This window comes from Balaenoptera physalus, assembly GCF_965194825.1.
Source record: "Balaenoptera physalus genome assembly, chromosome: 16".
Lineage (NCBI taxonomy): Eukaryota > Metazoa > Chordata > Mammalia > Artiodactyla > Balaenopteridae > Balaenoptera > Balaenoptera physalus.
This window is the reverse complement of record NC_138898.1, coordinates 52,389,953-52,417,289: the sequence shown is the minus strand read 5'-3', so window position 1 is coordinate 52,417,289 and position 27,337 is coordinate 52,389,953. Positions and strand designations below refer to the sequence as shown.

The window sequence follows — 27,337 nt, the reverse complement described above, 5'->3', positions numbered from 1 at the left end:
ACTGAAGCCTGCGTGCCTAGAGCCCCGTGCTCCGCAACAAGAGAAGCCACCACAATGAGAAGCCTGCGCACCACAACGAAGAGTAGCCTCCGCTCGCCAACTAGAGAAAGCCCCGCGTGCGGCAACGAAGACCCAATGCAGCCAAAAATAAATAAATAAATTAATTTTTTTAAAAGTTGGAAAAGATAACTTTTTTTTAAAAAGTGAGGAAACAAACTAGAGAGGTCTGACGGAACCACGAGGGGCCTGGTTTCAGCTCTGCATCGAGGAGGTGGCTGGAGGGCACTGCTCCATGGGGAGGGGCCTGAAGTCAGTCCCTGGGGCCTCTTAGCAGTGCTCCCATCTCTGCAGAGCTGTCTGCCCCAGCAATCCCAGGCCTTCAGCTCAAAGACTTGGCCAGCCACCACCTGCCTGCCCCCCAACCCCCCCCCCACCCCCGCCCCTGGTCCGTGAGTCAAGGTCAGGGGATGCATCCTAGGTCTGGAAACACCCCTGGGTGGCCACGGGAAGGTCCCGGAATCACGGACTTCTGCTTCCCCTGGCACTTCCCCAGGACGCGTCCATCTTCATGGAGAGCTGCCCTTCTCAAAGCGTCCTGTTTCCCAGGCTCCTCTGGCCTATTTTGGAGCCCTTGCTCCGTCTCACTCCATTGAGGTGGGAGAGATGACATCTTTTGGGGGGAAGACTTAATTTGATTAGGAAGTGTTTCTTGAGGTCCCTAGCACTAAAAGACCACGCAGGGTATTTCCCACCCTCCCCTCCCCCGCTTTCAGGTGCTTAAAACACCATGGGGGACCCAGGATATTTCACTTCTACAGCAGCATTTCTGCCAAGGTTCACAGACCCTAAAACGGTGGGAATTCGGCAGAAGCATCATGGCTGTGGGCGGCCAGCCACATCTCATCTGAGAGTCTCCACGAGGGCGGGGCGGCCTGGGAAAGGGCTTGGGGAGGAGCTTCATGGGAGCTCAGGTCGCTAGGAATTTGGGAAGGGCTGGCTTGTCCAGCCGAGGAGTCTGGGCTCTGTCAAGGGCAGCCCATCCAGGTTTTGAGCAGGGGAGTGTGAGCACGCATCTCACGTGATCCACCATCCCCGCTTAGTGAGTGGCATGAGCCACATCCACCTTGAACCCCATCAATCCCACCTTTGACCTGCGTCTGCTGTGTTCCTGAGTGGGGGGAGGACAGAAGGATCCAGAGGGGCTTCCCCAGCACCACCCCTCCGTCCCCGGGACTGTTCTTACTTCCCCATCGCTGTGTGCAGCTCTCCTCCTGCCTGGACGGTTTCACGCAAACCACACTCATCCACTTCGTTCAGTCAAACCAGTCCGGGACCAGCCCTGAGGCTCCTTGGGGCCGGTGCCAGCTTTACTCTGCAGCCTCTAGGCCCTCCTCCACAGACAGGGCCATCACGTGTTTGTCAACATCCCTCGAAAGGGCAAAGCCAGGTCACACTAAGGAGAAAACACCTTTTCTGAAAGAACGTTGTTCCTAGTATTTTCAAAAAATTGTTGCACAGTGATGGTGGGGAAAACTTAACAATCCTGTTGGGCTTCCTTCCTCTCATTTTGGTTTCAATTTTGGTTTTATTTTGAAAGATGTGAGGGAAGAGCCTATAAAGAACTTCTAAAATCTTTTTATTTTGAAAAGTTTCAAGTTTAAAGAAAAAAGTTACAAGAGGACTACATTGCACGTCATTTATATTTACCCCATATTCATCACCTGCTAACATCCTACCACATTTTCTTTCTCCCGCTATCGGTAGCTACGTATTGTGATTACCATTAGCTTGTGAATCATCTGAGACTACGTTGCAGACATCACATCACAACCCCTGAATATCTCAGTGTATGTCTCCTGAGAAAAAGGACTTTTCTGATATGACCGCCAGACAAAGATCACCCTTGGGGGACTGGGCGCAGCTGTAACACAGCTACCTAATGTACAGTGCAGGTCCAATCTTTGCCAATTGTCCCCAAAATGCCAGGCCCACGAGCAGCCTTCAGTTGCCCGTCTCTTTAATCTTCCATCCAAGGCAGACACTCGGCCTTTCTTGGTCTTTCATGACGCTGACACTACGGGACGAGCTGGCTAGCTGTTTAGCAGGTGCCCCTCAATTTGGATTCATCTGCATTTTCCCCCTGGGATGGGATCAGTGGAGCGTTTTCCGCAGGAAGGCCACAGGGCTATGTTGTGTCCTCAGCACAACCGTTTGCTTCGTGGTGATCGGTCCTGACAGGCGGGTCCACCAGGCGGCGGGACTACAACTCCCAGAAGGCCGCGCGCGCCCCGAGGCCGCCGCCGGGTCACGCGGGTGCCGTCTGGGCCACGTGACGGCCGTCCGGGTCACGTGGCCGCGGCGCGGGTCACGAGAACAAACACGGCAACGGCGCTGCCTGGCCGCTCCTCTGCGGCGGGACATGGCCAACGTCTCCAAAAAGGTGTCGTGGTCCGGACGCGACGTGGACGACGACGAGGCGGCGCCGCTGCTGCGGAGGACGGCGCGGCCCGGGGCGCCGGCCGGGGAGGCCACGCCGCTGCTGAACGGGGCCGGGCCCGCGGCCGTCCGCGCGGTGAGCCCAGGGAGAGGCGGGCCGGGTCGGGTCCGCGCCGCGGTCGCCGGTGCCGGGAGCCGGGCCCGCGAGGACGCGGCGAATCCGTGCTCGGGCAGTCCTAGTGGCAGAGGCGGGAACGCGCCCCGGCTCCCGCTTGGTAAACGGCAGGGTGAGCTCGGAACCTGGGCCCCGGGGTTCTGGAGTCCTGGGAGGCGCTCGGCCCGGTGACTCGCGGGGTCGAGGAGCCGGCCCATTATCCTCGGTGTTAAGGAGCGTGGGAGAGCCCAGTTGCACGCTGTTGTCGAGTCTCGGCAGCATGAAGCTAATTTATCTCCTCACAGTTTATTCCTTAGTGGAGTTAAAGGGAAGGCAGATGGTCTTCTGCTTAGGTAACCTTTTCCTCTTCTTTTTTTGGGAACACTGTATACATGAGCAATTATTTTTACTGCGTCGCTTTTGAACCCCAAGAGATTTTAAGAGCTTAGGTTGCAGAGTTTGCTTTTGCAGTGGGAATATCTGGGGGACTTCACCTGGCTCCCTTCTTTACAGGGAGCGGGACAGGCCTTCAGGGCGACCTTAAGGAATGACAAGTATGTGCGTTTAGTTTCCCTTAGCACTTCATTAAAATTGAAGCACAGTGGTTGAAATGTGCTTTGCAGGTCAGCACAGAAGTTTGTGTCCTTAAGTGAATTTCCGTGTGTGTTAATTTTGAGTTAATGAACTTCTTTTGTTGATTGCTTGGCCTTACTCTGTTTTGTGATTGTTTTTTCGTTTTTCTCCTCCTATCCTAGATCTGTCCGTTAAACACTTGTGTGGTGTTTAATGAGGAAGGACTCAAGCATCAGGCTGTTTCTCTAGAACTTATCTAGGTTTCCCCAGCTCCCAGAAATGCATCAGACAATGAAGGTCAAAGTCTGTTCCTTGAGTGGGATCTTCTGTTGAAGTGCTTTCTGGGTTGGCATGAGAAGTGACATGAAAGGGGCGAATTTGCAGTGGTAGGGATATGGATGTTTTGTTGATTTCTTCTCAGAACATTTGTTTCTTTTTTACTCTTTAAAAGAAGGTAGTCTGAAGTTTACAAACCAGAAGTATGAAACTGGCTTGGCTTTAAGGGTGACAGGTAGAGAGATTGGAAGCTTCGAGTTTGAATTGGGGTTTATTTCGGGACTGAATGTGCTCAGGAGTTTCCCACTTTTCTTTATGCACAGACACAGGAGTTGGCTTTTTTTGAAATAACCTGTCGATCTCTTCCCTTAAAACTCATTCCCTTAAAAGAACCTTTGCGAGCTTTTTTGTTTGTTCGTTTGCATTTAATAAGTGACTAGCTGCTCTTAAACAATTTAAAACATAATTTATTGTGTGCCTGTCGTGTGCCCGGCTGCATGCAGTTTGCCTGGGACACAGAGGCGCATGATGCAGTTTCCTTCCTCCTGGCTCCAGGCTTCTGGAAAACCAGGCCCAGTGCTCTGTGAGGAAGGCGTGAGGGACCCCAAGGGCAGGAGAGGTCACACTGGGTCCAGTCTTGGAAGAGTGCATGATCCTCAGGCGGGTGAACAGAGGGGAAAGATAAAGGGAGTGAGCATTTGGGAAGTAAGTCAGAGTGGGGAGTGGAGGCTGGGGAAGGAACCGGGGTCGACCTGAAGGGGAGAGCTGCGGGCTTCGAATTTAGCTTTATCTTGTGGAAGAATCCTTCAGAAGCTGGAGAGTCCAGCCTTGAAGGATCCTTAGATGGCCTTGCGTGGATGGGGTGGGGGGGCACTGGAGGCATTGGTGCTAGGAACTCTGCTCTGGACCAGCAGAGGCAAGTGCTGAAGCCTCCTGTGCCTCAGGCTCCTCACCAGCAGGAAAGCTAATATGCTTCCAGCCCCGAGCACCACCGTCACAAGGTGGTAAACGCTAGTTACTCTCAGAGGTATTAAAAACGGCAGCTTGGAAGTGATCATCTCTGAGTTGCTGTTCCTGGGGTGACTTCCCTGCAGCTGACTGAACTCCTCGAGGCCGGCTTTCTTGCGGGAGGGTCGGCTCTGGACCAGAGGGCTGAGTTCGCTGCAGCAGACGGCGGCTTGTAAGCTGCTCTCAGACCAGGGTTGTTTGAATTAAAATGACAACCCAGGCCAACAACTGCTCTATGAGAATGTTCTGGTGAGCTGGACAGGAGAGCTTGTCTTGCCACCTCCTGGTCCTTCATGGTTTGTTGCAGGGCGTCCAGAGTTGGAGGCTGGTGTTCTTGCACCCGGCATGGGAACCTGCCAGGCACCATGAGGTGGCTGCTCTGGGCAGCCCCGGGCAGGGTGGGCTGGGGGCCGGCCTGAGCTCAGCCTCCATCTGGCTGGAACCAGGCCATTCAGGGTTGCTCTGCCCTCTCTCCGGCCCTCGGCGTGTCGTGCCTGAGTGTGGGGTGAGGGTGGGTCATCCAGCAAGTTGCTGCCTGTCCACCCCTGGGGCGAGGAGAGGGTGAGGTCAGCCAGCAAGTCATGGTCATGTGGGCAGCAGGAAGCAGAGTGTTTTGAAAACTTACAGAGGGAAATCTGAGCCAGAAACAGAGGCTCCGGGTGTGGGGGTGGGTATTTGCAGTGTTTGTAAATGCGGGTCCTTTCCAGGGACCTCAGCTTCGGGAAGCTCCGCCTGAGGCAGCCTGAGGGGTAGGACCCTCAGGTTAGTGTTTAGAATCAGTTTTGGGGATCTTACTCCTCTGGGAACTGGGGCATTCTGCCCTGGTGACCTGGAGCCACGGGCTATGGTCAGAGTATGGGGCGCCGGGAGGGGGTCATGTACAGGCAAGCTGCAGGGGCAGGTCATCACCATCCCCACCGGCCCCTTGAGCTCTGCTCAACGTAAGGGAGCACCCCGTCTTTCTCGTAGCTGGCTCCCAGCCCCAGGGCAGCCCCTCCAGGAAGTCCCTCTGCCTCAGCGCCCTGTGCTATCCTCCTCCTCCTCCTCCCCCCTCCGCCCTCTTCCCTCCTCCCCCCCTCCTCTCCCCCTCCTCCCCCGCTTTGCAGAGTGCAGGCCCGGCCCCTCAGCTGACCCTCCCCAGAGGGCTCCTTCAGGCCTTTAGTGGTACCTGCCCAGGTCTAGTGTGAGGGGCTCAGAGTCGGGGGGGGCAGGAGAGGATGTGGGCACCACCGGACAGTGCAGAGAGTTGAGGACCAGGGTGGGCCCAGCCTAGTCAGAGGGTCCTGGGAGGCCTCCCAGGCAGAGGCTGCAGCGCTCAGAAAGCCAGGTGCAGCGGCGGGGTTGTTCCCATCCGGCCCCCTCTGCACATCATTCATCAGGTCTCAGCCTAATGCGCCTCCCCAACCCCGAATCGGGCAGGCCTCTCCCTCAGGCTCTGTCATCGCCCTCAAAGCCTTTCTCACGGTTTACACTGACTTTTGTTTATGGGCAGCTTGGTTTTTCTGACTGTAAGCCCCTGGCTACGGAGGCCCTGTGCCCTCAGTGCTGGGGGACATTGGGCTGGGAGGGGTGGTTAAAATGCAAAGTGGCAGAGTGGGCGGCAGGCGGCTTTTAAATTGTCTGTGAACTTGGTTTTAATGATGGTAAAAGCACATAACACAATTTACCATCCTAACCATGTCTAAGTGTATAGTCTGGCAGCATGAGGTCCATCCACAGTGTCGTGCCGCCGTCACCCCAGCACCTCCAGAACTTTCTCATCCTCCCAAACTGAACCTCTGTCCCAGTAAACACTGACTCCCCACTCCTCCCGCAGCCTTTGGCAAAGGCCATTCTGCTTTCTGTTTCTATGAATTTGATGTCTCATAGCAGTGGTATCATAGGGTATTTGTTTTTTTGTGACTGGCTTCTTTCAACGTCCTCCAGGTTCATCCATGCTGTAGCATGTGACAGGATTTCCCTGTTTTTAAGGCTGAATAATATTCCATTGTGTGGATGGACCACCGTAGGTTTATACATTCATCTGTCGATGGGCATTTGGGCTGCTTCCACCCCTTGGCTACTGTAAAAATGCTGCTATGCACGTGGGTGTACAAACACCTCTTTGAGACCCTGCTTTTCAGTTCATTTGGTTAGATACCCAGAGGTGGAATTGCTGGATCATAAGGTAATGCTATTTTTAATTTTTTGAAGAACCGCCATACTGTTTGCCACAGCAGCTGCTCCATATTAACACTCCCAGCAACTGTGCACAAGGGTTCCTGTTTCTGCACATCTTCACCAGTGCTTGTTATTCTGTTTTTTTACCCTGGTCATCCTCACAGCTGTGAGGTGGTATCTCATTGTGGTTTTGATCTTCATGTCCCAAGTCTTTGGCCTGTTTTTTTAATCCGCTTGTTTGTTGTTGTTGGGTTGTAGGGGTTCTTTACGTATTCTGGATATTAACCCTTCTCGGTTACATGATCTGTAATTTTCTCCCATTCTGTATGGCTAGTTCCTTTTCACTCTGTTCATTGTTTCCTTTGATACACAGAAGTTCTTCACTTTGATGTAGTACCATTTGCATATAAATTTTTAAATTTTTTAAGTAATTGTAGACTTACGGGAAGTTGAAAAGACAGTACAAGAGGGCCTGTGTGCCTTCCTCCAGTTTCCCAAGGTGGTTCCGTCTTACCTCACGGTAGTACCGTGCCGAACCCGGCATTGATTGTTGGCACAATGTGTGTGAGTAGCACCCTGCCATTGTCACACATGTGGATGTGTGTGAGCACGTCCATCAGTGCCTTTGTCCTGCCTCTTACAGTCACCCCCTCCCCCCCAAATCTGTCCTCCCTCCAGGTCTGACCTTTCGAGCACATCAGGTCTCTGGAACCACATGGTCTGAAATCTTTCAGTTCTTTCGAAAGCATGGAGATTTCATCCAGGCTGTTGTGTGTATCAATAGTTTGAGGAACTACTAGTAATTAACTTGCATTTAAGAAAAGAGAAAGGAACAGAGACAACAGATGAATCACTGAACTTCCAGTAAATGGCTTTTTTCATCACAAAAGATATTTCCTAAGAGATGCCCATAAAGTTCAGAAAAGAGGTGAAGAAACCAGGAAGGTGCTGGAGGTGGGAGAGGGTGTGCCTGGGAGCTGTAGTGGGGGCGCCATCTCCGCATGAGCTCATTTCCGGGAGCTCATTTCCGGGTCCAGAGTGGAGCTGTCCGGTGCAGATGTGTGCTCACCTGGCGTCCTCCCGGCCGGGTGCTGAGGACCCGTTGTCACCTGAGCGAGTGAGTCCGTGCCACATGGACCGTTCTGCCCCCCTCTCCCCCAGCCGTGTGCGTGGTCGCAGCCTGAGCCTCGCGGACTGTTTAGGTGGCAGAGGCGCTGCTCTGCAGGGGCTGACTTGGTGCGGCGGGAGTGATCACGGGGTGCAGTCCATCAGTGAAGAGTGAGATACAAACGGCCAGACCACCTGGTCTGTGGCCTCTGTCTGTTGGGTGGGACGGCAGATGGGTCTTCTGCTTTCACAGTCCGACTTTCAGTTCTGCATGTCTTTGCACGCCGTCTTCTCCGTGGAGACGTCCCTGTTCCGTGTTGCTGTGGACGGGCTGGCGACCGGCACACCTTTCCTGATGACTCGTGTATGCACGGGGAGCAGAGGCTGCAGCTCCAGGCCCCTTCCTGGGTTGAGTTCACTCTGGAACTGGGGTCCTTCTGGGCCAGCAGGCCAGGCACTCCTGCCCGTGCTTGAAGCTGGGGGCCCGCCCTGCCTTTCTCATCAGATTCAGCAGTTTGAGTGCATTGTCGATTGTTTTTAAGAAAGAAAACAGCTATGTTTCTCTCCTCACCCACCCATTGTACCGACGTTTGCCGTATATACATAGAGAAAAGTGGAGTCACACAGTGGAGCAGGATGATGGTCTAGTGAACGCACCTGACAAGTTACCACCTGTCGTGGGGTGTGCAGTGCCCCCCGGAATGTCTCCACCCCTAACCTGGAACCCGTTTCTGAGACCTCTGCAGCTGTGGTCAAGTTATGATGTGGTCAGGCTGGTGTCCTCGTGGGAGAGGAGAGAACGCGCGTGCACGTATACACGCACACACGAGGCCGGTGGCAACGGAGCAGAGGTTGGAGTGATGTGATCACAAGCCAGGGAATGAACACTAAGGATTGCCGGCATCCATCAGAGGCTGGAAAATCCTCCCCACGACCCTGAGAGGGGGCCCTCCCTGTTGACACCTCAAGTTTGGACTTGTGGCTCCAGAGCTTGGAGAGAACACGTTTCTTGTTTTTCAGATGCCTAGGCTGTGTGATTGGGCACAGCAGCCCCAGGAGGCTCAACATCCCCCAGTGGAGTCACCAGTGTCCCCAAAGCCTCCTCGTCCCCCCTACCCCTCAGTAACCACCAGTAGCAGTAGGGCTAGTGCTGCTGAATTAAATTTTCTGTGCTGGAGTTACTGTGTGCTCAGGGCTCTGGCATGGCGGGCTCCGCGGTCCTTGTTCCTGCACTGCTTCGTGGTTTCCGCCAGAGGAGAGGCAGGGCAGGGCGCCCAGCTGCATTTCAGAGGAGCACCAGGTCGTGTTTTCATGCCGTATGTTCCACACAGTGTTTGTGTCCTGCAGCATGACTTGTTTCTCTGAAATGCATCTGTGAGAAGCCTGTGTTTTGTTCCCTAGTCCTGGCCTCCACCATGCCTGGCAGTGGGCGTGAGGGCAGTCACGTGCCAGGGTGTCCGTCCTCTGTGGTTGACCTGCCCCTGCGCCCAGGAGTGCAGCCCTGCTTCAGAAAGGTCCTGCCCTGGAAAGGGGCACGTATCTGAGGGGCCTGCCTGGAGGCCTGTGACGGGTCCCCACCTGGTAGCCACTCAGTGTCATGATGGGGTTGAACAGAGAAAGATGGGGCTTGGAGGTGGGGGGATAGAAAGGCTCCTGGAGGAGGGGCCCTCAATCGCCAGGGTTTTCCAGGCCAGGGAAAGAGGGTGGTCAGGGGGACACTGTAGAACAGGGGAGGGTGGGGCTTCCCATCTGGAGGTTGGGCTCCTCAGTGACAGGCTGTGGGTCATGGAGATGGGCCTGGGGTCCAGCGCTGGCCCTGCTGGAGTCTCCCACACGGCAGGTGTGGCTCTGTGCTCCACAGGCAGGGCCAGGCGATGGGGTAGTGCACAGTGCAGCTCGGCCCCATAGCTAAGCGGCCTGTGATTTCTCTTCTGCTTCTAGTCGCCGCATTCAGCATTTTTCCGGATCGGACAGATGAGCAACGTGGAACTGGACGATGAGCTTCTGGACCCTGTGAGTGGTCGTCCTTTCCCATGTTTGGAGCTCCTGCTTATGCCAGGCCCCTTCCTGGGAAAGTCAGGCCTGCTCTTGTGGAGCCACAGCCTAGCAGAGGGCAGACGGAAAACCTGAACAAGAGGATGGCAGACAGTGGCGGTCCTGTGCAGAGCATGGGGACAGAGTGATGTGCAGACAGTGGGGTCCGCAGAGCCTGGGCGACCAGGGAAGGCTGCTCTGCGGGGCCCTGTCCCCTGAGGTTGCCCGATGAGCAGAGGTTGGGGAGTACATGTCAGGCCAGGACCGTTGAGCTAGCTGCTGTGTGCGGGCTGGGGGGCAGGTGCCATGGGCAGGTGTGGGGCCTGCAGGAGGGCGTCTCGGGGTGGTGGGCCCTTGGACATGGGTGATGTCCACTTCTCCTTCTCCTGTACTGGGGTCGAACTGTCCAGCAGCTGCCAGGGGAGCATTTCCCGAAACCCCCTCCCCCAGACTTGCACTTGACTTCCTCCTTGGAGGTGGCTCATGGTTCCGACTTGCATTTCGCTGAGGCTGCTGGTATCGTGTGTCCTTCGTGTTTTCTGGAGGAACTCTCTTCAGACCCCGTGCATGTTTCTTAATCAGGTTGTGTTTTTATAATGGAGCTGTAAGAGGTCTTCATATACTTTAAACACAAGTTGCTCATCAGTTACAGGATTTGCAAAAACTTCTGCTTGGTCCATAGGTGGTCTCCTCACTTTCTGCCAGTGTCCTTGGAAGCACAAAAGGTTTTAATTTTGATGAAGTCCATTTGATCTGTTTTCTGTTGCTTGTGCTTTGGGTGTCATGTCTAAGAAACCATCACCTAATCCAAGGTTACAAAGATTTGCTCATCTTTTCTTATAAGAGTTCCATAGTTTAGATCTTTGATCTGTTTTTCACTAATTTTGTACATGGTATAAGATAAGGGTCCAGATTCATTCTTTTGCACATGGATGCTCAGTTTTCCCAGCACCATTTCTTGAGAAAACTACTCTTTCCCTGTTGAATTGTCTCGGCACCGTTGTCCGTTGTCGAAGGTCAGTTTTTGTGGGGGTTTTTTTTGTTTTTTTTAAATTTATTTATTTATTTTTGGCTGCATTGGGTCTGCATTACGGATTTGTTTCTGGGCTCTCAGTCTGTCCTTGCGCCCAGGCCACACTCTGCTAATGACTAGCTTTGTAGTAAGTTTCAAAAGTAGGAAGTTTGAATCATCCCATATCGTTTTTCTTTCTCAAGGAGGTTTTGGCCTTTCGAGATCCCTTGCGTATCTCCATGTGGGGTTTAGGCTCAGCTTGTCAGTTTCTTCAGAAACGTCAGCTGGAATTTAGAGGTGGCGTTGACTCTTAACATCAAATGTCCCGAGCCACAGTATAGCTTTCCATTTATTAACGTCTTCAGTTTTCTTCAACAGTGTGTTGCAATTCTTGGCGTACAAGTCTTACACTTCTTTTGTTAAACGTATTTTAGGAATAAGTTTATTTTCTGTATCTTACTTTTTATGCTATTGTAAATAGAGTTGTTTTCTCAATTTCATTTTGGATCGTTCATTGCAAGTGCGTAGAAATACGTTTGATTTTGTATACTGATCTTATATCCTTCAATCTTACTAAATGTGTTATTAATACTAATTGTTTTTAGTGTACTTTCGGGAATTTTCTACACATAAGACCATGTCATCTGCAAAGAAGAGTTTCACTTCCTTTTTAATCTGGATGCCTTTCACTTTTCTCTCTTGCCTAATTGCCCTGCTGGTAGAACCTCCAGGACAGTGCTGAGTAGAAATGCCAGAGCAGGCATCCTTGTCTTGTTCCTGATCTCAGAGGAAGAGCTTCAGTCTTTCACCACTGAGCATGTTACCTGTGGGTTTTTTATAGGTGTCTTGATCAGGTTGAGGAAGTTCCCTTCATTCCTGGTTTATTGAGTGTTTTTATCATGAAGGGTTGAGTTTTGTCAGATGCTTTTTGTGACTATTGAGGTGTTCATTTCATGTGGACTTGGTCCTTTATTCTTTTGGAACAGTATCAAACTGTTTTTACTTTCATACCGACTCACCCTGATTGTCCAGACACCACCTGAGTGTCCTGCAGGTCAGTTTGTTCTGACCCTAACTGCCCGGCATCCGTGCAGACCCACAGGCTGAGGGCTCAGTCCCACAAGACCCCCCGACCTCAGATGCCGGTGACAAGTCCAGGCTGTCACCTGTGCTTCTGACTGACCAGCTGTAAGTCGGGGTTCCCACGCCCCCTCCTTGGGTTCCATAACTTGCCAGAATGGCTTGCAGAACTCAGGGGAACACTTTGCTTATGTTACTGGTTTATCATAAAGGACATGACTTGAGAACAGCCAGGTGGGAGAGATGCCCTGGGAAGGTGTGGGAAGGGGTGCAGAGCCCCCATGCCCTCCCTAGGAGCCACCTTCCCAGCACCTCCACATTCACCAGCTGGAATCTCCCTGAACCCCTCCATTTGGGGTTTCTGTGGAGGCTACATTACACAGGCAGGACTGATTAAATCCCTGGCTGTTAGAGGTGAGCTGCTTGCGTCTCCAGCCCGCTAATCCCGTGATGGTCTTCCAGCCCCAGCCCAGACACACTCGTCACCCAGAGATGCCAAGGGGGTGGGTCAGAGGCCGGTGCCAGAACCTGGACGTGGACCACAGACATCTTTCACTAATTGCTTTTTGGGGGTCAACCCACCTTGTGTTCCTAGGATAAACCCGCCTGGCCGCGGTGTTGTGGGACCTGGCCTGCTGGTGTCCTGTGGAGGGTCTGTGTCTGCCAATTCCTGCCTTGTGCTTGTCTAGCTTTGGGCTCAGGAGAGTCCCTGCCCTGTGGGACGAGTGAGCATGGCCCCTTCCTCATTCTGGTTCATTCTTACATATGCTGGGTTGTCAAGTTCTGCCTCTTCCTCCCGCAGGACACGGATCCCCTTCACCCCTTCCCCAAGGAGATCCCGCACAACGAGAAGCTTCTGTCCCTGAAGTATGAGGTGGGCCCCCCTGCTCCCTGCCCTCCCCCACGGTGGCCGACCTGAGCCCACGGGCTGGGGTCAGTCACCAGTGTGTCTGCTGCCCGGTCCGCAGAGCTTGGACTATGACAACAGCGAGAACCAGCTGTTCCTGGAGGAGGAGCGGCGCATCAATCACACAGTGAGTCTGGCGGGCACCTGGGCCTCATGGCCACGGTGTCCCCACCACCTCCCTCCCCTCTCGGCTCCAGCTGGTGTCCCGGAGTGAGCGCTGGCTGCTGCCCGGTGCGGAGACCCGTGCGGGTGTCACATCATTACCACTGAGGAGGCTGTTCTTAGGGGTGTCGGCTGTGGCGGCTGGAGCGTCAGCATCCGGTTATGACCGGGTTGGGGAGTGCCGTCCCTCCAGTGCTCCACGGCCTCTGAGGTGTCGGTGGGGCTGCTCTTCCTGGGACTCAGTGTCCTGAGGGCAGCCCTGTGCGTGGTGGCAGTCACCAGAGCAGGCCACGACGGGACGTCCCGCCTCCGCACCCTCCTGTGACAGCGCCCCCCCTCCTGCCCGCTGCCGCAGGCCTTCCGGACCGTGGAGATCAAGCGCTGGGTCATCTGTGCCGTGATCGGGATCCTCACAGGCCTCGTGGCCTGCTTCATTGACATCGTGGTGGAGAAGCTGGCCGGCCTCAAGTACAGGGTCGTCAAGGACAGTATCCTTTGTCTGTGGTTGCCCGGAGCCAGCGGGTCCACAGGAGGAGCCCCCACCCATGTTATGCCATCGGCCGGGGGACGTGACTGGGTGGGGGCTGCATGTCTGGGGGTCAGGCTGTGTGGTGACCCTGAGACGCCTAGTAAGTGCTCCAGGCCCCAGAGTCCAGAGTGCAGCCCACTGGGGAGTGGCGCCTGGGTGACACCACCCCGCGTGGTCCTTGACGAGCCCAGACATTGACAAGTTCACAGCGCGGGGCGGGCTGTCCTTCTCTCTCCTGCTGTGGGCCTCGCTCAATGTGGCCTTTGTGCTCCTGGGCTCTGTGATCGTCGCCTTCATAGAGGTAGGTGGGCCCCTCCACCACTCCCCCCACCCCGCCCCCCGCAGCGTCTGCCGGTGAGACTCACTGGCTAGACTGCAGTGGAGTCCTTGCTAGGCATCAGGCGGTTCAACCAAAACGAAGCCCACCTGGGCCTTCCAACCCTGGCCCTGGCGGCCATGCCTATCCACCCGCACAGCCTCTCGCCCACTTCACGCAGCAGGGAGCAGAGGCAGCGCCCAGCCCAGGGGTCCGGGTGGAGGGACCCACCCGAGGGGTCAGACGCTCCTGGGGCACCCTTCCTTCCTGTGCCCCTTTGCTTTTCCCTCGGGGCATTGGAAGGAAGAAGGGGCAGCGTCCAGGAGCTTCTGTCTGGGGTGCAGTGCAGTGTCCCCCAGAGGGTGCAACAGTGCTGGCCCCTCAGCGGGTGTGTGACGTGGGCCTCCATCATCCTGGGCACCTCCGCCTGCCTCGGGGACACTGAGCCCTCCCATGCCCGAGGTGTTTCCTCCCCTCGGTGGTCGCTCTGCGTATCAGTGGGGAGAGGTGATAAGCCCCTTCCCTGGGCGGCCTGGGCACTGCGTGGCATGTCTTCCTGGGCCTGGTGGCGGCGGCGGCGGCAGTGGCGGCTCACTCGGCCTGTGGACTCAGTGCTGGCGCCCCTCCTTCCAGCCGGTCGCTGCTGGCAGCGGGATCCCCCAGATCAAGTGCTTCCTCAACGGGGTGAAGATCCCCCACGTGGTCCGGCTCAAGGTGAGACGCGAGGCGGCCCCCCCGGGAGCTCAGGGCTCAGCCCAAGGGGCTTCCTTGCTGGGTGAGAAGCGTGTCATTTGTCCACCTCCGCCTCCAAAACTCGCCCAGACCCATGCTGTTTGCTGCTGACAAGCCTTCGTGTGGGTGTGCTGGCAGGTTTTATGTGAACTTTCTTTGTAAAATGGTAGAACTGTTGTACATTCTGAATGACGCAAAAATACTTGAAGGTACATTTGTCACGATTGCAACCACATAGGCATATTTTAAGTTCCGTACGGTGGTTAGTATTTCAGAATGAGAGTAGCTGTGTTGAGTGGTGAGTTTTTTCCTTTTTTCAGAATTTTCCTTAATCTCATTGTGCATGATCTTCTGGGTAACACACTGATTCCGAGGGGGTTGGGAGGTCAGGTTTCCTCCTGTGATCATTTCAGGGTGCAGCTGGCGTGCCTTGGTCTGGGGTTTGCTGGTGGCATCTCTCCTGCTCTATCTGGGGAGGAGGTACTCCGGGGAGCGGACAGGAGGGGGCAGTGCCTGTGCTCCGTGCCCTGCAGCAGGAGGGCAGGGCCCGAGGTGGGTGCGGGTGCAGGAGCCTGGAGCCCGAGGACGGAGCGACAGCTGCTGTTTGCGTGTCTTGTGTTTGTACATGACCACCTGGGACAGAAGGGCTGAAGAGATAGGCGTCAGGAGAGCATCAGCTGCCAGCTCCCCCTCCTCCAGGACGCGCGCCGTGGGTGCTGGCCCCCCTCTTTGGTGCTCATGCCTGCCAAGGGCTCACGTGATTAGGTCCCTTCCCGTGTGCAGTTTGTCGCTCAGGTTCTTGGACCACGTGTGGCCTTTAATCAGACTTGGTGCAATTTCTTTTGTGTTCCAGACCCTGGTGATCAAAGTGTCCGGCGTGATCCTGTCCGTGGTTGGGGGACTGGCTGTGGGGAAGGTAACGGAGTGCAGCTGCCCCTGCCTGAGTCACTCTGCACCCGCGGGGCCTGGGGCTGGTGTGTCCCCCCGGAGCCGTGCCCATCTGAACGCAGCCGTCTGTGCCTTCCAGGAGGGACCAATGATCCACTCGGGCTCCGTGATTGCTGCTGGGGTCTCCCAGGGGAGGTCCACGTCACTGAAGCGGGATTTCAAGGTGGGTCTTCCCTGCGCCCACGTCCATGCCCCCAGGGCTGGGCCCCTGCCTCCCCTGCAGCCTCCTTCCCTTCGCCTCTGAGGGTCCCTAGCATCCTGTCCGTGGGGGCATCCTGTTGCCTTGGTGCTCTGGGTGAGTGTGCATTTCTGTGAGGAAATGACCTGTAGCTGTAAGCTCACAGGAATGCGTGGCCTAGAGAGGTCGGGAAGGTCATGTGTGTGGGCTGCCGGCGCTCAGTTCTGGTCCTTCTTGCACAGACCTCGGCGTTTAAATATTGCTGTGAATGGGTTATTTTCTCTGGATGGTGGGCAGGCAAGCTGCCCGTGACCCCATTCTTCAGTCCGGCGGGTTGTGAGCCTCATGGTTGATGAGTGGCTTGTCCAGAGGCCTCCCCCCGTTCCTCCCTCCCCTCACCCCTCACTTTTGGGCCCACCTCCCCCCTTTCTGAGAGAAGTGCCTTTGGAGGCACTGGCTGAGATCCTCTTTCTATCTGTCTTGGTTCAGATCTTCGAGTACTTCCGCAGAGACACAGAGAAGCGGGACTTTGTCTCAGCAGGAGCTGCGGCTGGAGTGTCTGCTGCGTTTGGGGCCCCCGTGGGTGAGGAGGGCGGCCCTGCCTGGTCTGAGAGCTTGGTGACAGCCCATGTGGGGGGAGCCAGGCTCTCCCTGCTGTGAGAGGGGTGGTTTGGGGGTTTATGGACTCAGTGCCTGGTGAGGGTGTGGGGTGGGCTTCTCAAGAGGCCCCGATGGCTGCTTCTGTCGTGGGCTCGGTGTCCTGGGGTCTGGGGGCATGGGTGGCAGTGGGTGAGGGGCTGTCTGTGGCTGGGCAGGCACTTCAGGGCTGGGCCACTGGCTGTTCCAGGTGGGGTCCTGTTCAGCTTGGAGGAGGGTGCATCCTTCTGGAATCAGTTCCTGACGTGGAGAATCGTAAGTGCCTGGGACGGCCACCTTCCCAAGGTCGGGCAGCCCTGGCACTGGGCCTCCGTGGCTGGGTGGACGCGTGGCTCTCGGCCCACACTGTGGGGTCTGCACCTGAGCTTCCCATCCAGCTGGTGGGTCCCTGAGCCGTCAGCCTGGTTCTCCTCCGTCCTCATCGGGACCCCAGGCCCCGCACACCTCCTTCCCCCAGCCGAGCCAGTGGGACTCCAGGCCACCTTCCCTCAGCCTTCGGAGGGTCTAGGCGCCACCCAGGTGACAGGAGGGGAGACAGCCCTTTTGCTGCAGCCCCTCCCCACCCTCCGGCCCTGGGCTCAGCCTCTGTACACACTGCCGCAACTCATCACCACGGCTCTGACGGCACTCGTCTCTTTCCGCCTGCAGTTCTTTGCTTCCATGATTTCCACCTTCACCCTGAATTTCGTCTTAAGCATTTACCACGGAAACGTGTGGGATCTGTCCAGCCCCGGTCTCATCAATTTTGGAAGATTTGACACTGAGGTAACCCACTGCGTCGCCCCCTTTTTTCTCTGGTTCTTTCTATGAGCATGGCCCAGGTTGTTTACTCAAGGTTCAGCCTGAGAGCTGGGCTTCTGGAAAGGTCTAGCTGTTAGCGGTGGGATAGGGCCCTTGTTTGTGAGCACCGGGTGCTGGAGGTGCTCCAGGAGGGTGCATGTGACCCGGCCGCACAGGTTGGGGAGCCCGTCAGCCAACGGGCACTTTAGGGGTGGCTCAGGTGCCTGCAGGCTGTCAGGCAGCATCACTAGACTGGTGGCCAGCGCTCCTGCAGCAGTTTCTGGAGGCCGAGAGGCGCAGGCAGCGTTTCTGGGGCGGCCTGCGCTGCGCGCTGCCATCACTGAGCCCAGGGAGCCGCTCGGGGGCTGGTCCTCACCCGTGGACGCGTCAGAGGTCCTGGGTGGCTAGGTCACCAGCATCCTCTCCCTTGCTCGTGGCCCCTCACTTACCCTTTGGCAAAAGCTCAGGCCGCCCCCCGGAGCCGCCATGTGAGGAGGCAGGCGGTCTGCCCGAGCACCCGGCGTTTCTCTCTGGGGGCCTCCTCACCCTGCGGGGAAGCGCCAGGGTTCCCGTGCACAGGCGCGTCCTGTGAAACGTCCGGTCCCGAGTCTGAGCAGGAGCTGGTGGCAGTTTTCCTCACAGAAGGTCTGCTCTTACTCCCTCTGCACAGACGATGGTGTACACGATCCACGAGATCCCCATCTTCATCGCCATGGGCGTGGTGGGTAAGGGCCGTCCCCACGTGGGACAGCGCCAACCAGTGGGGACAGGGCCTGCGGGGCTCCAGGCCTGATCCGGCTTGGAGGGCCAGAGAAGCACGCGGTCTCCACCCCTGCTGGCTGTCCCAGGACTGCCCCGGGGCAGCGGGGAGGGATCCTGACCCTGGGAGGACCGGAGCCTCACTCTGGCTGATGACAGCCCCTGGGGAAGCAGACGGACCTGGGCAACACTCCTTACTCTGAAAGCCCGTGGGACGTGAGCCCTCCACCCAGCGGCCGTTTGCTGCCTGGGCAGCCTGCTCCTCTTCCCGAGTCCCGGACACGCAGCTCCTTCCTTGTCCCAGGTGGCATTCTCGGAGCTGTGTTCAACGCCTTGAATTACTGGTTGACAATGTTTCGAATCAGGTGAGAAACCTGTTCAGGGACTGAGTTGAGAGCTGTGGCACGCGGGGCATCTGAAAACTGACCGCTCATGGGCTCTTGCCCATGGGGCCATGTGGAAGCCACGTGCCAAGCACACTCCTCCACGGTGGTTTGTACGTGAGGGGACAGACCCACTCGGCAGGGGGACGGGTGGGGCCTGGAGGGTGGCCCCTGGCAGGGAAGGCACAGCCCATGGATCCGGCGCGGCCCTGGGTTGATGCTCTTCTGGGCCTCTCACGTCAGCGTCAGCGCGGTTTGTACGGGGCCATCCTGACCTGGGCACGTTTGGTCCAACACAGGTCCTCTGCTGTTAGGAGAGCCATCATGGGAGCTCTCTGGTTTTCTGAAGCCTTAGGGGTGGATCTTGGCATTCTTCTTTCTTGTCTTTTTGCACCAACTTAAAATGCAGTTGGGGAGCATCCGGAAGGCAGCCTGAGAGTGTTCAGGAGCCAGGGCGGGTTGGTCATCAGATAAGCTCAGCATCCTGGACGGCTCTCCCGAGTCGCAGGCTCAGGTTGCCCTGGCTGCCACCCCAGCCATCCCACAGCTCGGTCCACCCTGGCTCTTTGCTCCAGGTACATCCACCGGCCCTGCCTTCAGGTGATCGAGGCCATGCTGGTGGCCGCCGTCACGGCCACGGTCGCCTTCGTGCTGATTTATTCGTCCCAGGATTGCCAGCCCCTGCAGGGGAGCTCCGTGTCCTATCCCCTCCAGGTAGGCGGCCGGGGCAGGGGCAGGGCGAGTCTTCCCAGACATGGGTGGGTGCCACGTCGGCCTGGGGTCTCACCCCGGTCCTTTCAGAGCAGCGGCCTGACAGGTTCTGCAAGGGGACTGCGGAGGTGGGGTTGTGGGCCTGCAGGCAGAAACTCACGTGCATGCGCTTACCACGGCGCAACTCCCCGCATCCCCTGTGCCCGTCAGTGACAAGCAGGTGAACACGGCGTGGTCCGTCCACACAGTGGGTTTCCTCAGTTGTAGGAAGGGTTGGAGCTCTGACACGTGCTCCCACACAGATGAACCTGGCAAACACTGCTGAGTGAAAGAAGCCAGACAGCAAGGGCCACACATCGTGTGGTTTCTGTTTATGGGAAACGTCCAGAGCTGAAAGCGGTTGCTGGTTGCCGGTGGGTGTGGAGTGTGTACTCACAGGCCTGTCACAGATGTGGGTCTGGGGCGCATGGCTGGCTCTGGTGGGGCTGTGGGGTTGACCCACACAGCTTTGCGTGGAGCCCCTGCCCTGGTCAAGGCCTACAGGGGCCCACAGTCTGCCCAGTGAACTGTGGGAGCGTGCTCCAAACGTGAGCCTTTGGATCCCCACGTGCCCCAGGGACAGACTCGCCATGCAGCCCCTGCCTGGCCGGATGGCTTCTGAAGCCCTCACTGGGCCAGGGTCTGGCTCTTGGGTCCTGCCTCCCCTCCAAGAGAGCAGCCTGACCCCGCCTGTTGTGTGCTTGGTGCCTGATGCTGTCCAGGCCTGGACACTGTGTCCCACTGGCCTGTTCTCTTTCCTGACTTTGCAGCTCTTCTGTGCCGATGGCGAGTATAATTCGATGGCTGCAGCCTTCTTCAACACCCCAGAGAAGAGCGTGGTCAGCCTTTTCCACGACCCCCCAGGTGTGTGCCCATGCTCCGCACTCTGTGCTGTCAGCCACAGGTCCCCATGTGGGCCTGTCCCCTCTGGCCTGGTCTGCAGCCGGCCCACATACACTGGGTCCAGGCCTGGCTGATGGCTTCTGGCCGAGCCCCCACTGCCTCCCTGCAGGGCTGGGTGCACTGGAGCGTGGGGGCTGGCAGCCTGGGGTTGGCTGGTGGCCAGTGCTTGGGAGGGGCCCAGCCAGGCTCCCCACACGTCTCCTTCCCTCCCTGGAGGCCGTCCTGTCGTTCATTAAGACAGTCTCACCTCCCAGGATGAGTTTTTCTTGGCGCTGCTCGCAGAGGTCACTCTCAGTCAGAAAACAGCCTGGTGACTCGTATACCAGTGAGGCGCCTCGCCCAGCTTCACGTTCTTAATAACAAACAGGCTCAGACTGGGCACAGACCTGCTTCCACTTCCCCTGTTTTCGGTTCCACGGGGTGGGGTCGGGGAGGAGGGGCACACCCCCGAGATCCAGAGTGGCTGCTGCAACGTGCTTGCCCGTCTGTCTGTGGCTCTAGTTGTTTCCTGTCATGCCAGTTCTGGGAACTCCCTGGTTGTCACATCTGCATATGCGTGTGTTTGTGTGTGTGTGTGTGTGTGTGTGTGTGTGTGTGTGTGTGTGTGTGTGTGTGTGTGTGTGCGCGCGTGCTGCGGGAGTTCACGCAATTTAACAGAAAGGCTTTTAAACGTGGGCGAGGCCGAGCCCCCAAAGATGCTGAGCGGGCCATACAGGCGTCTCCAGGCCCCCTGGGGGTGCTGGCTCTGGGGTTTGTGTGACGTCATCCCATTTCTGGAGTCATCTGGTGCAGAGTGGTGGCCGTGGCGGCCATGGCCTCCCTCCTGCACCCTCCCCTGACCCCTGGTGGTCTCAGTGCCACCCGTTTCCATGCAGACCTCAGCAGCCACCTTCCCTTGGCCCAGGTCACCGTCCTGCTGGCAGCTCTGGGCCCCGGTGGCCCCAGCTCCCCTCTGCCCTGCCCGCTAGGCTGCCGTGCTCACACTCTGAGTGCTGGGCCCCCAAGACCCGGCACCCTGGCCTCTGAGAAGGGGGTGACTCTGGGGGTCTGGGTGTGACCAGGAGGCTGTGACGGGCTGCTGGGCAGGCAGCTCCGCCTGGGGTTGAGTCCATGTGGCAGGCCCTGGCCAGCGCCCTGTCCGCAGGCTCCTACAACCCCATGACGCTCGGCCTCTTCACCCTGGTCTACTTCTTCTTGGCCTGCTGGACCTACGGGCTCACGGTGTCGGCCGGTGTCTTCATCCCATCCCTGCTCATCGGAGCTGCCTGGGGCCGGCTCTTTGGCATCTCCCTGTCCTACCTCACCGGGGCTGCGGTGAGTGGGGATCTTAGGGGCCAGCTGGGCTGGGAGGAAGGGGCGGTGTTCCCGGTGCCCACTAGGGCCACTGTGGGCCAGAGCAGGGGTTGTGCATGCGTGTGGCCTTCAGGGAGGGCGCAGGTGTTGGGAGAGAGCGTGGTGTGGAAGGACGGGGCAGGTGCAGGAGTTGGGGCCTGGGCGTGCGGTGTCCAGGCCTTGGCCCCGGAGCTGCCTCCTGGCTTCCTCCTCCCACCTGCCTCCGTGGGCTCCTTGGTCTTTATTCTGTGAGTCTTCTAATTGCATCTTAGTTGTTCAAGTAAGACTTTAAAAAACTGTAAGAGACGCACAGCAAGCCTCCCCTCACTGGGTCCAGGTCATGTGTCCCAGGTTTCCTTACAGACACGGTTTTTAGTTTAGTTTGGTTTTTTTTTTAATTGATACATGACTCATGTACCATAAACCAGTGGTCCCCAACCTTTTTTGGCACCAGGGACCGGTTTCGTGGAAGACAGTGCTCCTATGGATGGGGGTGGGGGGATGGTTCAGGCAGTAATGCGAGCAATGGGGAGCAGCAGATGAAGCTTCACTCGCTTGCCCACCGCCCACCTCCTGCTGTGCGGTCCAGTCCACGGCCCGGAGGTTGGGGACCCCTGCCATAAACTCCCTCCTTCTGTAAGTGAACGGTTGGGTGGCTCTTTAGCCTGTTCGCAGAGCTGTGTAACCGTGATCGTTGCTTAGTTCCAGGATGCTCTCATCACCCCAAAAAGAAACCTGTCCCCATTAAGCAGTCACGTCTGTGTCCCCCTTCCCCAGCCCCTGGTGGCCATTGTCAGCTTTCTGCCTCCATGAATGTGCCTCTTCTGATTGTTGTAGATTCATGAAATCACACTTCATGGCCTTCTGTGTCTGTCCTCGTCATTGAGCACCATGTTTTCAGGGCTCATCCATGTTGTAGCATGAGTCTGATTTTCACTCCTTTTTAGGCTCCCTGGTGTGATGCAGGCATTTGTGCACGGACTCCGGTCACTGCACACACGCAGGGTGCCCCCCCCCCCGCCCCGGCCGTACTGTGCACCCTCCTGTCTTAGGCTGCCGAGTTCTGCAGGTGGCAGAGTTCATTCAGTGCATCCTTGAGCGGGCACAGCTAGGGTATTTACAAACTCAGGTGATGCTGCCGCAGACCATTTTTTGTGTAAACTGTAGGATTTCCTTCTGGGCCCAGTGCTGTCAGTGCATCTTGGTGGGTTTGGCTGCCACTTCCCCCCAGCATCCCCTCTGTCTTCTCTGCAGGTCTGGGCAGACCCCGGCAAGTACGCCCTGATGGGAGCAGCTGCCCAGCTGGGTGAGTGCTGGCTGCGGCATGGGCGTCCGGAGGTCAGGAGGGCCACTCCCCCAGTGTGTGGCTGGGCAGGGTCACTGTCCCCATCTGGTGCTATCTGGGGGGGCCGGTACACAGGGTTGCATGGACAGAGCGGGAGCTGCACAGGGAACACGGTAGGGGGACACGGGAGGGTCCGGCGGTGCAGCCTGCAGAGGCTCGTGCCCCCCCAACCCTCCCTTCCCCTCCCCGCCTCCTGGCAGGTGGGATTGTGAGGATGACGCTGAGCCTGACAGTCATCATGATGGAGGCCACTAGCAACGTGACCTATGGCTTCCCCATCATGCTGGTGCTGATGACCGCCAAGATTGTGGGGGATGTCTTCATCGAGGTGCGGCCTGTGGGAGAGGCCGCCTGCCTTGCTTGCCCTCGCTCTGCGGCCCCTCCCCATGCCCCTGGCCTCGGAGCCTGAGGCTGGGAGAAAGACTGGCGGTCTGCGGCCGCCGCAAGGGAGGGGGCCCTGTGGAGGCTGCCCCGCAAGCAGCCTCTTGCATGGCCATGCCCGTCCTCTCCCCAGGGCCTGTACGACATGCACATCCAGCTGCAGAGTGTGCCCTTCCTGCACTGGGAAGCCCCAGTCACTTCACACTCGCTCACTGCCAGGTACCCCTCCCTGGGGCAGGCCCGCAGGCTGGGGGGCGGGTGCTGGACGCCCCGGGAGGCTTGATGGGGGCAGCCTGGAGCAGGACGTGGGTGCAGGGCTGGTTCCCCCGGGGCAGCACCTGGGGGTCTGGGCTCCCGGCCCACCTCGTCTCCAGGTTTCCTGAGTCCGGCCACTTCCTGCATGTTGAGCTGTTCGGGAAGCTCCCTTGGCCCCGTGGGGGATCACAGCGTGGCTCTTCCACAGGGAGGTGATGAGCACACCAGTCACCTGTCTGCGGAGGAGGGAGAAGGTGGGCATCATTGTGGATGTGCTGAGCAGCACGGCGTCCAATCATAATGGCTTCCCCGTGGTGGAGGATGCCGATGGCACGCAGGTACCACCCAGCTGCAGGAAGCCGGGCTCATCATCTGTGCCGGCGAGTGGGGCATGTTGGGGGGCTTGGTTCCCGTGAACGTGGACGCCCCGCTCTGGGGTTTCTGGTAGAGTTCTGCTGGTTACACGGCTGTGAAGACAGGTCCGTGTGAGCGCTGTCCCTGCGGCTTGGGTAGTTACTGATGCGCCTGTGTGTCCTGTGGTCACACCCCAAGCTGCACCCCCAGCTGAGGAGTCGCAGCTGTGCCTGTCAGGAGGTCCTGATGGAAGGTGCAGCGACGTCTGGGCCACGGTCTGCTTTTCGCCCCCACAAACGCTATGGTCTCTTGGCACTTCGTGATTGGGGTCCTGCCTCCCTCTCCTGGGCGTTTGGGGATCCGTGAGCCTGTGCAGGTGAAATGCCTGCAGCAGGGCCAGTGCCCATAGGCAGCCAGCATCGCTGGGGACCCTGGCTGGAGCCCCCAGGCATCCTGGTGCTGTTGCCTGGCCCCTCTGGCCCAGCCGGCAGGGCGGGCCCTAGGTCCCAAGTCCCAGGTCCCGCGCAGACAAGGGTGTTTTGTTTCTTGTGCAGCCTGCCCGGCTCCAGGGCTTAATCCTGCGCTCCCAGCTCATCGTCCTGCTCAAGCACAAGGTAGGCTGTCGGGGGTGGCAGGAGAAGGGGGTGGCAGGAGATGCCGGGCAGGGCCCTGGGCTCTGAGGCGCTGCCACCCACTGCCTGCCCCCCGCCCCCGCAGGTGTTCATAGAACGCTCTTGTATGGGCCTGCTACGGCGCCGGCTGCGGCTGAAGGACTTCCGCGATGCCTACCCGCGCTTCCCCCCCATACAGTCCATCCATGTGTCCCAGGACGAGCGGGAGTGCACCATGGACCTCTCCGAGTTCATGAACCCCTCCCCCTACACGGTGCCCCAGGTGCCGCAGGGGCGGTGGGGGGCAGGGGCCTGACCCCCACTTCCAGAGCCTCATGCAGCCACCACCCCTGGCGGCGTTCTGGCTTCACTGGCCATTGCGGACAGGGGTGGGGGGCGAGCTCTGTAGGAGGGTGGGGGTGGCTACAGAGCAGGATGTGCTGGCTGAGGCGGGGGTGTGGCAGGGGGGCGGCAGGTCCTGCCCCGCTCCTGTCCCGGGATGGGGCAGGGGCCGGCGGGCGAGCTGAGGCTGTGTCTACATTGCAGGAGGCGTCCCTCCCGCGGGTGTTCAAGCTGTTTCGGGCCCTGGGCCTCAGGCACCTGGTGGTGGTGGACAACTGCAATCAGGTGATCGGGGGAGCCCACTGCCTGCTGCCTACCAGCCTGCCTGCCCACCCGCAGGGCTCCCGCAGACTATGCTGTCCTCCGCACGCAGGACAGGGGCATCCACAGAGGCAGAGCCCGCTGGATCCCATGACCTGGCTTTGCTCCCACAGGTGGTCGGGCTGGTGACCAGGAAGGACCTCGCCAGGTACCGGCTTGGGAAGGGGGGCCTAGAGGAGCTCTCTCTGGCCCAGACGTGAGGCCCTGGCCCTGGCACCTCCCCCGGGGTGCTTGCCTCGCTCCCCAGGCAGCGGCGGATCCAGCGTCCTCCAGACCTCGGGGACAGCCCAGCCAGCGTGTGACACATGTGGTCTCTTCATGTTCTCAGTGCTCCCCTCCCCCCCCCGACCTCATTCCCTCACCCTCCAAGATTTCACACGCCAGCCTCCTGTTTCCTGACTTCGAGGAGTCAGTTTGTAGAACTGCTGTTCTCTTTCTGAGAGACCGCGAGTGTGCGTATGTATCTGCATGTGTGTGCACGTGTGACAGCTCGCAGGCTGGGCCCTGTGGGTCTGAGTACTGCAGCCCACAGGACGGGCCCATTGCCTGGAAGCAGTGCACCCTAAGCACCGCCAGCTGGAGGCCTGGGCGACTCGAGGCTGCAGCAGAGGCCTCTGGTCCTGTCTGTCTCAGCCCTCAGCTCAGTTTGCAGCCGTGAGATTTGGGGTCTGGGCAGAAACACAAGCTGGACTCATGAAGGCGAGGGCTTGGGGGAGCAGGACCACCTGGAGAGCAGACCCTGGAGCTGCACTCCCAGACACCAGTGCACCCTAAGCCACACCCACTTGGTGCAGTGGGCTCTGAGCCAGGGTCTGGGCCAAAGGGGAGAGCTGAGACCTTCCTGTGGGCCCGGATCCCCAAGTCCAGCCATGCCTCTATCACAGCACCCATGTGGACGGCACAGGGAAGGCGGGTCTTCTCAGCACACGGGGGCCCCACGGGCCACTGAGGACCCCCAGCCCCGAGAGATGTTCTGGGGCAGCTCTGCTTCCAGTATTGGGGGCAGGTTGTTTCTGGGATGAGCTGGCAAGCCCAGAGCAGGGATGCACCCCTCCCAGGCTGGGCAGTGCCAGATTTGGGATCCTATGTCCCCAGTGCCCCATGGGACTTTTTTTCTAAAGCGACTCACGTCCCCAGCCCACTTCTGTGATGAGGTCTGTGGATGCCTTTGTGGTAGGTTGGCGGGCGCTCCACCTGGGTTTTAGCCCCTTTCAAGGGGATGGGGCCTTGAAAGGCCTCTTCCTGGCAGGGGAGCCCTCCATGGGGGCACAGGGGTCTAAGTGTGGGGATCTGAATGGGAGAAATAAAGGAATTGTACCCAGACAACCGGTGCCAGCTTCTTGTTCCCACCCAGCGTGGACCACGGTCCAGTTTCCCAGGATTCACAGGCCCACTGGGGGGCAGGGCAACCCAGGATGCGGCCCTCCTTCATGTGTGGTGCAGGTGGGCAGTGCCCCAGCGGGGACACCCCTGAGGGAGATGCAGGCGAGAGGCTCAGACACCCACAGGTGGGGAAGCACCTGGGGCCGCCCCACACCCATGGGAGGGAGGCCCCTGGCCACTGCATCCTTGTCCACATTGCTCCTGGGGCTGCTGCAGAGCCCTTGGGGAAGGCACTCTTTCCCTCCCCCTGCATCCTGGCCACCATCCTTGTCTGCAAGCTCAGGTGCACCCAAAACACGGGCCGCTCCGTCAGCACGCAGCCCTGCCTCACCCCTGCCCTGCTGGGCTCCAAGGTGTGTGGTGTGGCTGCGGGGCGTCGGGTTTCCTGGGCAAGGGGTTGCCTGTGAGACACTGACCTTGTCACAGGGAAGCCCCCCAACAGCCCTCATGGGCGGGTCTGGGCAACAGTAGAGAGCAGGGCCACCTGGGCGGGGTGAGGCACCTGAGTGTCAGTGCTGGCCTGAAGCAAGACAGCCCACAGCGCACCCGGCTTCAGGACCCGGCGTGGGGAGAGCGCAGGCACTGTGTTCTCAGCTGCTCAGGTGTTGGTTATGTGTTGAGGGGGTGATATTTTAGGACTGGGTTAAATAAAGCAGACTGCTAAAATTCACTCCACCTGTCTCTCTTGCTGAGGTTGCCCAAATCACCAGTGCAGCTGCTCTGTGGCCGGCACCCTCTCTCGGTGGCTCTGCTCGCACCATGTCCCCCTGTGGCACCCTGTGCCCTCGGCCTGGTTGCTGGGCTGGCTGTGTTCAGCAGGTCCTGGGCTCCAGCCTCCCTGCTTGGGTTCTCTGACCAGAGAGCCAGTGATTGCTCCTGGGCCTCCCTCCCTTCCTGCCCAGGCCAGGGGGCTCCTGCCCGTGACAGGCCAGCAGCCACCCCTGCTGGCTGGCCAAGTGGTGCCCGCTCAGATCCTTCCAAAAATGGGCAGTTGGGGAGGCCTTGACGGAATGGGAAAGCTGAGGGCTCAGGTTCCACCGGCAGTTGGGCCGTGAAGTCAGGAAGTTCTGGTGAGAAAAAGAAGGTTCTAGAAGAGCGCCCGCTGCCCTGCCTACCTTGGTTTTGTCTTGGAAGGAGAGATGTGAGGGCAGAGCTACCACTTCACACCT

General features: G+C 58.3%; 1 protein-coding gene across 10 annotated transcripts; it reads left to right on the top strand.

Moving 5' to 3' along the window:
* The first annotated feature begins 2,336 nt into the window (after window positions 1-2,336).
* CLCN7 (chloride voltage-gated channel 7) lies at window positions 2,337-26,111 on the top strand. Of its 10 annotated transcripts, none has more exons than XM_082430880.1 (25): window positions 2,338-2,572; window positions 9,656-9,727; window positions 12,643-12,714; window positions 12,809-12,874; window positions 13,265-13,397; window positions 13,630-13,739; window positions 14,388-14,468; window positions 15,340-15,402; window positions 15,514-15,597; window positions 16,102-16,195; window positions 16,460-16,524; window positions 16,918-17,034; window positions 17,720-17,770; window positions 17,983-18,173; window positions 18,767-18,905; window positions 19,712-19,805; window positions 20,989-21,158; window positions 22,431-22,482; window positions 22,722-22,849; window positions 23,036-23,121; window positions 23,366-23,411; window positions 24,066-24,125; window positions 24,229-24,405; window positions 24,669-24,749; window positions 24,899-25,134. In XM_082430880.1, the coding sequence occupies exons 1-25, from the start codon at window positions 2,420-2,422 to the stop codon at window positions 24,983-24,985; spliced, it is 2,472 nt and encodes an 823-aa protein (XP_082287006.1). In that variant the 5' UTR covers window positions 2,338-2,419; the 3' UTR covers window positions 24,986-25,134. The 10 variants fall into 10 exon arrangements, 9 of the variants coding, with proteins under 9 accessions (XP_082287006.1, XP_082287005.1, XP_082287000.1 ...); XM_082430879.1 differs by having other exon boundaries at window positions 23,366-23,495; XM_082430881.1 differs by having other exon boundaries at window positions 2,339-2,572; window positions 17,720-17,774; window positions 18,113-18,173; window positions 23,366-23,495.
* The last annotated feature ends 1,226 nt before the right edge of the window (window positions 26,112-27,337 follow it).